General features: G+C 31.7%; 1 protein-coding gene and 1 pseudogene across 1 annotated transcript; one reads left to right on the top strand and one right to left on the bottom strand.

Moving 5' to 3' along the window:
• Window positions 1-3,338: 3,338 nt before the first annotated feature.
• Window positions 3,339-6,490, top strand: LOC107919728 (GDP-L-galactose phosphorylase 2). Its single transcript, XM_016849113.2, has 7 exons — window positions 3,339-4,426; window positions 4,511-4,620; window positions 4,742-4,801; window positions 4,929-5,171; window positions 5,267-5,452; window positions 5,568-5,816; window positions 5,916-6,490. The coding sequence occupies exons 1-7, from the start codon at window positions 4,300-4,302 to the stop codon at window positions 6,267-6,269; spliced, it is 1,329 nt and encodes a 442-aa protein (XP_016704602.2). The 5' UTR covers window positions 3,339-4,299; the 3' UTR covers window positions 6,270-6,490.
• Window positions 6,491-7,468: 978 nt separating this feature from the next.
• On the bottom strand, window positions 7,469-9,054 carry LOC121212481 (small ubiquitin-related modifier 1-like; annotated as a pseudogene).
• Between the last annotated feature and the right edge of the window lie 722 nt (window positions 9,055-9,776).

Here is a 9,776-nt window from a genome sequence, read left to right as displayed (position 1 = left end):
AAATAAAGAGATCTCAATAAGTTTTGTCAATGCGAGAAAGTATAGAACCATGGAAAATAGAAAATTGTTGATAATGATTTTGCACACAATAGTATTGTTGAGATAATGAAAGAAAATGAGGAACTTAAATAATTTGTCAAAAAAAAAGACATGGAATATATTGGCTAAAATAGAAAGACGCAATTTAAGTAAAAAATAAATTTGAGAAGTTTTTAAAGCAACAGTCCAAACATCTAAATGTATAAATCTAATGGGGTACAAATGAGTAAGTTTGTGAAAACGAAATAAGAATATTGAAGTTTTTTTTCTAAGTCTTTGTGAAAACGAAATAAGAATATTGAAGTTTTTTTTCTAAGTCCTAGCATTGATTATAAAAAGTATAAAATTCTTTTGTGATGGATGTAATAATCTTTAGATATTTACTAAATAAACAAAAACACAAAAACATAAATTTAAAATAAATAAATAAATAACACTCCTCATCTCTCTCCATCCATCCTCTAACATAATATAATTTTAAAAAAATTCTTTAACTTAGAATGATCTGTTATTAGGGTTATATGTAACTATTTGACCATACTAAAGAGAATGACTCCACCAAATAAAAAATCATTTTTAAATTTAAATTTAAAAAATATATTTTAAAAAAAGGTATGACAGATTTAAAAAATATATATCTTAAAAAAAGGTATGACAGATTAGACTAGTGACGCCATTCTCTATGACTCCACTAAATAAAATAACATTTTTTTTATTTTTAAATTACAAAAAACTAAAAAAAATAACCCTAACAAAATAAAGTGATGGCATCATTCTCTAAGATTTCACCACCATTATTTATTTTTTTAGCTCCCCAATTATTGAGAAATATCAGTATTTCCTTAATATATATACAGATTGCGCCATTTACTATGATTCCACAAAAAAATAATTTTTAATTCTATGACTGAGGTGACATGTTACTGGCGTTAATCTCTTTGGCACCACCTACTTTTAGTGTTATTTTAAGTCATTTACATGCATAATAAAAAGAATAAATATTTTTATAATTATTCAAAATTTAAGATATTTTTATAAAAAACCATAAAAATTATAGTTCTACGACGTGTTAATCTTTTAAACAATATAAATTTTTTTAAAAAATATTTTACGGTTACTTAAAATATGATTTGAAATTATTTTATATTTTTTCATTATCTTATAAATAAATAAATAAATACGTATAATTCCCGTGCGATAAAGCTATTAACAAAGTAGTAGTGAAGCAAAGGAAATATATATAGATTGGGGTTGGAGGCATGGCCACCACTTATTTTATTATATCCCTTCAAAGATTGATAACCATTTATGTCGTTGAGCTGGAGACGAAAGTTCCTATTTTGTATGCTTGCTTTGCTGGAGACAATGGATCCTTTGAAAGGACATTCCAGTCATTTTTGGTATTATTCTTATCCATTATTATATAAATTTCGACCAATTCAATCTTATTATATAATAAAAATATTAATGATATAATAATATTTTTAAAGAATAAAAAAATATTATTAATGTAACAAATATCAGTATAAAAATCTTTATATTACCAATGTACCAAGTATTCTATATAGATTTATGTCATACATTCATAATATTAATCAATCAAATTAAAGAAACACTTTAAAAAATCTCCATACAAAATATAATGGATCAGAAAAAAGCAAATAGAAATTAGTAAAATTTTTATTTTAGTACCTATAAGTCTTACTCAACTATTTAATAGTTATTTATATTATTTATAAATTTATTTTAAATTGTAGATTAAGCTAGGCGCGAAGCTAGAGCAATTTTTTAGGAGGTCGGATAAAATTTTAGTTTTTTATAATCTATATCTTTATAAATTTTAAAGTATTAAATTAAATTTTTATAATTTTAGGGGAGTCAAAGTGTAATTTTATCTTTATTAATTTAAAATTTTTAAAAAAATTTAAAGAGTTTAAATAGTAATTTTTTATTTTAAGGGGGTTGGGGCCATGCCAACCCCCTCGAATCTCCTCTGGATTAAGCCATTTTATTTTAAATTTTTTTATAATACTATTCATGAAAATTATTGCAATAACTTTTTTTAATTTAAATTTTTTAATTTTATTTTCGAATTAAGTTGAAATTCTTCACCAAAACTTAGGAAAGAACTTATATATTGTATAGATAAATAGATGAGTGCTTTGATTTTTTTTTTAGAAAAATTATAATAACTTATGTTTTCTTAAAAGTACATTTTGGTTATCTAATTTTTAAAATTTACAACTCCCATTAAAAGTGTAAAAACCTAATGTAACACATTAATGCCATCGTTTCAAATGAAATTTTAAGTCAAATAATTATATAACTAATCTTTACAATTTTATTTTTAGTGAATTTAACTTTTTTTATTTCTCTATTTTCCAAGAAAAAAAAGAGGAAAGTTTAAAAAAGAAAAAGAAAGATAAAGAATTCAATTTACTCAAAAGAAAATTTATAAGGTCTAGTATACAATTTAAGGGTGATCATAACATAATAAATTTGTAGGGTTAATGATTATATAGTAAATTTTACAAATTTAATGACTAAGAGAAGTAAGTAGTTTTTAAAAGTTTAAAGATCAGGATAAAGTGATTTTTTTTAGTTAGATCAAATATGTAATTTGTTTTCATACAATGATGTATAAATAAAAGAATAAATAAGTTTCAACGCTTTTGAACTTACATATTTTTATATGGATAACAATGTCTTTAACCAACTTAAGATTCAATCAATGACCAAGATGTAACTTTAATTAATCATTAGTGACTAAATTTATGGTTTAGGGTAAATTATATCCATGGTCACTCTAAAATAAAGTTTGTCCTATTTTGATCACTTTGAATTTTTTTTTTTAATTTAGTCACTCCAAATAAGATAACTGTGCATATTAATCACTATCGTTAAAATTTTTATTTTCTTTTAACGGATTGTTGGGATTGCACATTAGCACATTGAGTGGCTAACACATGGCATTTTTTTTGTTAACTTTTGACTAAAGTTCAGGGACCTCCCTATAATTAGTCCAAAATTTTTCTCCAAAACTTTAGTTGAAATTCAGTAAAAAAAATATCACATGTCAATCATTTGATGGGCATAAGCAATTCGTTAAAAGAAAACAGAAATTTTAGTGATAATAACTAATTCGCAAAATTATCTTATTTAGAGGGAGTAAATTGATAAATAATTTTTTGGAGGGTAGAAAAAAATAGTGATGTTATTTTAGAGTGAGAATGGGTAGTTTAGCCTATAGTTTATTATTACTATTTTTATGGTATGATGATTTGGTCTATAATTAAGGGAACGTGTGTTGTGGTTAAGGCTTTAATTAACCCTACATTTCCCAGGAAATTGGGATTTCAATCATTTTCGTTTCTTTAAACAGAACTGAAAACCCTGATTGCGCAAGGATTTTAATTCCGCCACTGGCATAAATTGTTGAAGGTGTTGTTTACTGTGGATCAGACAGAGGTCTGACGAGGGTCCCCAAACTCACCGTCACCGGCTCCGCCTTGTCCCTTTCGAGGCTCCCTCGTATGGTTTGAAGAAGAAAAAACCCAATAAAACTCTGAGAAATACCCTCTTTGTTTCTTTCCTTTTCATATCTCTCTGTCAAGTAATTTGTCCTGAAGCCCATAGAAATTTAACCCTGAAGGAAGCACCTGGGCCACTAGCTTCCTCTAGTACCCACTTCGCCCAAACTATAGCCACAATCCCTTGAGAAAACAGACACCACACTATTTGCCTTCTCCTTCACTCCCCTCTTATTAATTTAGTATATATATCTCCTACACCAGCTGAAAATAAAAATCAAGAGCAAAGGTTGAATCTTTGGGTGGCCACTAGGTGTTTGGTAATAGAACTCAGAGAGTTTGGATATTTGGTCAAGGTAGTTTGAAGGTTGGTTATTTGAATTTCGGGGGTAACACCCAAGGTTACACATTGTGGACATCACGGCTATATACAAAGTTTCTCGGTCTCTTTTTCATGTCCGAGCTGGACGACGTAAGGGTTGTGTGATCGAGAGCAACCCTTCGCCGCACGGCGGGCGTGGAGCTTTGCCTTCCGAAGGCGGCAATCCTTCCGATCTCCTCTTCCTTGCTGGTGGTGGGATTGTCTTTTAGAGTTTGGGTACCCTATTTTTAGCTAGCTTATTAGTCTGTAAAATATTACTATCGAAGAAGCTTGTTTTTCGTTGTTTTTTTGGGGTTTTCTTTATTTGATCTCTTATTGGATAAATAAAGAAGAGAAGTAGTAGCAAAGATGATTCAGCTCAGTATTAAGAGGGTTCCTACTGTTGTTTCGAATTATCAAAAGGATGAGGCGGAAGAGACTGCTCGCCGGAGCGGTGGATGTGGGAAGAATTGCCTTAGAAACTGTTGCATTTCAGGTATCTGTTAAATTTACTTTTTGATCCTTGCTCTTTTGGATAAATTTTGATAGATGTATTTGAAGAACTGGGTTTGGTTTATAGGAGCAAAGCTTCCTTTATATGCTTTCAAGAAGGAGAGTGAAAAAGATGCATTTGAAAGTGATAACAAAGAGCCTCCGGTTGCTTTTCTTGATTCTCTCGTTCTTGGGGAGGTAAATTTTATTATTAAGCTTGTGGTGAATAAGCTTTAAGACCATTGTTATCAATTTATGATTAACGACTGTTGTGTTTACAAATAGAGAGGTTAACAAATACTTTATGGTTTTATGGTAGTGGGAGGATCGCATGCAAAGAGGGCTCTTTCGATATGATGTTACTGCCTGTGAAACCAAGGTCTTCTTTTCGGCTCCTTTTCGATTCCCTTGCTTCACTTGTTTATCTGAAATTGGAAAAACCATAGATTTTATGGTGAATCGAGTTGTTGGTACCTTCTAAAATTTCTCTGTTTATGCTTCTTTAGGTGATTCCTGGTGAATATGGCTTTATTGCTCAGCTGAACGAGGGCCGCCACCTTAAGAAGAGGCCAACTGAGTTCCGTGTAGATAAGGTTCTCCAGCCCTTCGATGGGAACAAATTCAACTTTACCAAAGTCGGACAAGAAGAGGTGCTCTTCCAGTTTGAAGCAAGTGAAGATGGTGAAGTTCAGTTCTTCCCGAATGCTCCCATTGATGTTGAGAATCACCCAAGTGTTGTTGCCATAAACGTATGTTATTGTACTTATTTAAACTGTTGAACTAACTGGTTGATGAAGAAAGCTAGACTTGTATGGTTAAACATTGTTTGTATACAATTTGACAGGTTAGTCCTATTGAATACGGACATGTGCTGTTGATCCCTCGAATTCTTGAATGCTTGCCTCAGAGGATCGACCGTGAGAGCTTTTTGCTTGCGCTCTATATGGCAGCTGAAGCTGGGAATCCGTACTTTAGATTGGGTTACAACAGCTTGGGTGCATTTGCTACAATCAATCACCTGCACTTCCAGGTATCTAACCTCCCAACTTGGTACTATTCATGTACTTTTTAAACTGTTAAATAGATATAGTTTATGTCCTATCTGAAAAAGAGAAGGTGGTTTTTAACTATTGCAATTGCTGCAGGCTTACTACTTGGCTGTGGCCTTTCCCATTGAGAAAGCTCCTACCAAGAAGATAACCACTCTGAATGATGGAGTCATCATCTCAGAGCTTTTAAAGTATCCGGTCAGAGGTGTTGTCTTTGAGGGTGGTAACACTCTTCAAGACTTGTCTGACACAGTGTCTGAGGCGTGCATTTGCCTTCAAGATAACAACATAGCGTACAATGTCCTCATCTCTGATTGTGGAAAGCGGATCTTCCTCCTCCCTCAGGTAACAAAGTAGAAGCAGCATGGTTAGCACCATTTTTATCATCTCCATCGTAACTGTTAGTGCTTACAATTGAATTTGGAATGTCAATTGAACCAACAGTGTTATGCTGAGAAACAAGCTCTTGGGGAAGTGAGCGTAGAGCTTTTGGACACCCAGGTGAACCCGGCTGTGTGGGAAATTAGTGGTCATATGGTGTTGAAGAGGAGGAAGGACTATGATGAGGCGTCCGACGAAAATGCTTGGAGGCTACTTGCAGAGGTATCTCTCTCTGACGAGAGGTTTGATGAAGTGAATGCACTTATCTTTGAAGCCATTGGCGGTGGCAAAGATGCAACTGAAAATGTTGAGGAGCCTGATACAAAAGCTCAATCTATTGAAAAAGAGAATGGCATCACCGAAACTTCCCACCATGCTATGGTGGCTGGGACACAACAGTGCCTTGTTCTGCATTAGCATTTCATTAATAGAACCCTGTACCTTGCAGGTACTGTTTACACAATTTCAGCTTAGTTGGAATTTCTATGGATTATGGCTGGCACCAAGAGCCTAAATAAGCAAACTCAGTTTGCACTGTTGTTATCGACTTTGTTGAAACTGCTATATGCTTTTGGCTTCATGATGTACTACTTGTTTGGATCATGAAAAATACAATTTAATGTTCGCTATTATTATCATTATCATTATTTATATCTCATATTTTAATATTGAATACATAATGTTTAAGAATTTAATCAAAAGTGAAATATTATATTTGCACATGGATATCTGACATTGACAAGTAGTTTGTGGACAGGAGACTGAGTGCATAGATATTGGGAAAGCTTTTAAAATATGTTGCAAGGCCTCCTTTTCTATTCATGTATTTCATTTTTATTTGTTTGGTCATCAATCATTTATTTCTTTCTCTCTCAAAATCAATATTAAATCTTTTCACACCACTCAACATTTCTAATCTACTCTACTTCTGATTAAAAATTAAAATCACAAACTGATTTTTTTTAATTCAAATTTTTAAAAATATTTAATTAATACTTAAATTTGAATTTTATTATATTTTAATACCTTTACATTAATATATTAAAATATGACGGTGACACTAACAATCAATACCATACCATATGATATATTCATATCGCATCTATGTTTATTCTAACTTTATAATTTTAATTTTTTTTAAATATTTATATATTTAAAAAATTCTTTTTATTTTAGGATAATATAAACATGAAAACTCATAATTAAAAATTAAAAATGTATAAAATTACTAAAAAGAAATCATCTAAAATGAATCTCATCAAATTGATGATTAGAATCTAAATATAATCTAAATAATTGTTTATCTAGTTTCATTTTCAAAACACAATAGTTTTTATTTTTTTAAAATCTTTATTTGTTTTATTAATACTTGACACGTGATTCAATGTCATCACATTCTATACCAATCGAATCCAAAATGAAATATCTTATAATACCAACCAAGTTTAAGTTGCGAAGTATTAACCCTTTTCTAATTGATTAGCCTGTTATCAATGTGACATCGAACACCCTATACCAGTTCTGATGTTAGTAATCTGAAGCTTAAGGAAATGCCCGGCAATGGTGATTAGTGAAGCAATAAGAAAAAACAGATAAAAGAATTTTGTCAACACAGCTTTCCATAAACACCCATATATGCATACTACTCAAAATATCCACAAACAGTCACCAAGCATATAACAGACAGCACCACATAGTTTATGCTATGTTACTCGGACTCAAAGATGAATGCCGGATATAAACAGATGCCCAACACGGGTACGCTCCATCTGTTTTTTAAGAAGAATAAAACCCATGTCGACTAAAAGAGTCAAACATGGATTTGTTTTAGAAAAATGAAGAGTCCAACCAACATAGGTTTTAGAGGTTATATTTAATAGATCCTGATTTCATAAGTACTACCGTTTAAATCCTACCGCATTACGTAACCTAAAAACTAGCCACTTAGGCCATAGCACCACCAGTTTGATGTAGCATTGCATCTATTTCATCCCCTTCTTCCATTTCCAACTGTAGTAACAAAAACACACATAAAAAGCAAGAAACAACAAATAAAACAATGTACACATAAATATATATATATAGAGAGAGAGAGAGCGAGAGACCTCATCTGGAGTTTGCTCCCCTCGCAGACGGCGGCCATCAAACAGGAAAGCAATAGAGTTGAAATCCACTGATTGTCAATCACAGTACGCATTCATCAGCTTCTTCAGTTGAGTACTTCTCTTAATCCTAAAAAAAACTTCATTCCCATCCTATAACAAGCAAATATATGAATAAGCATTTTGAGTAACATAACATAAAACATTATTTCAACCCAGCAATGCTCTGCAACATAATCCAATCTAACCGTACAGTAACAACAATGTTCCCAAAAAGTTGTCTTTCTTATCAAGGTGTTTCAAGCACAGAAGCATGATTTTCCTTACGTTCCCATTAACTAAAGCATAACCTTTGCAGTAAACTGTTTGAATTACCAGCCTGTGCTCCGTGAGAGACAATCATGAATTCACGAAAACAGCACATAGAGATGGCATTATTATAAATAATAATAAAAGGGTTTAATTCTAAACACACAAAATATAATAGAAAGACGATCATACAAGCGTTCACTGTCAACATTTCAATAAAAGTTTCTTCAAGTATAGTATAACGAAGTAATGAGCATACTATAGCAGTAGAAAATAACTTTAAAAAATTAATTCATAATTTTCTAATTTAAGGTAAACACTAGACCCAATCAAAGAAATCTAGCCAAAAAAAACCCTAATATAAAATCTTTCTTGTATTATAAAAAAAATCACTATAAATTTAAAAACCCACAAACCACAGAAAAAACTATTAAAACAATAGGGGGGAATTGGGAAATTTTCCAACCTGGCCTTTGACTTTAAGATTAATGTGAGCCGTTTGATCAGCGGGTTTGTTGTCTTCCTCTTGATTGGTTACGCCTGACATCTTGTTCTTCTACTTCTTGGATATAGTGTAGGGTCCGATTAGGGTTAGGTTCGGAGCTCCGAGTTAGCGATCGATTTCTTTGTTCGGCCTGGCAGGAGGAACACGCGATCGCTTTGGAAGGAGAATTTCGTTTATATATTGGTGGTTATCGGAGAAAGTTATGGACGGTTAGAACTTGGAATATTTCAGGTCGATATGGATCCGACGGACTAGAAATCTTTTGCTTCCTTATTTACCAACGATGTCGTTTGGATTGAGGTTCTAGGTTTAAAAACACTTTTTTTTTTATAAAATAATAACAATTACATATTAACTATAGTATCTTAAGTTAGAGAAAGAATTATTTTTTCGTAATTGATCCGCTACCATTAAAAGTATATCCTGAAAAGCATGTAAACCAACAGGAAATCATTTCATCAATCCAGCAAGACCATGTGCAATTGTATTAGCCTCCTTCGAGACATATTGGATAACTACCCTTTATTGTCTTTGACACAATTCAATAATTCTTATAGCTAAATCTCTATTCAATTGGCCTTGAAATCAACCCTGAATGGAATCAATAGTAAGAATTTAAAAAATTATATATAGATGTAAGAGTGGTTAATTAAATAAAAAGACTAATTTTAAAAGTTAATTATGGATCCAGGCCGTTTTTTTTTAAATTTGAAGAAATAGGTCGATTTTGAAGAAAGAAAGTAAAAACGCGTCCTATAGGAAGCATTTTCTGCTGAGATGGCAACCATGGAGCTAAAAGTGTGCCTTGTAAGATGCTTTTTTTTCATCTAAAAATTGTTTTTCTTTTTGTGTGTTGGTGTTGGAAATTTGAAAGAAAAATTTATTTGTGTTTGTGTTTGAGGTAAACATTGTGATAATTTTAAGGTATGTTTGAGTTTACGGTGATACGATGACGCTCGAAGACTTACACATTTCATCTATCGTATAGGGATGGAACCATCACCTTAG

This window comes from Gossypium hirsutum, chromosome A13 (assembly GCF_007990345.1).
Source record: "Gossypium hirsutum isolate 1008001.06 chromosome A13, Gossypium_hirsutum_v2.1, whole genome shotgun sequence".
Lineage (NCBI taxonomy): Eukaryota > Viridiplantae > Streptophyta > Magnoliopsida > Malvales > Malvaceae > Gossypium > Gossypium hirsutum.
Note: the sequence above shows the minus strand (reverse complement) of the source record. Positions and strands in the feature narration are given on the sequence as shown.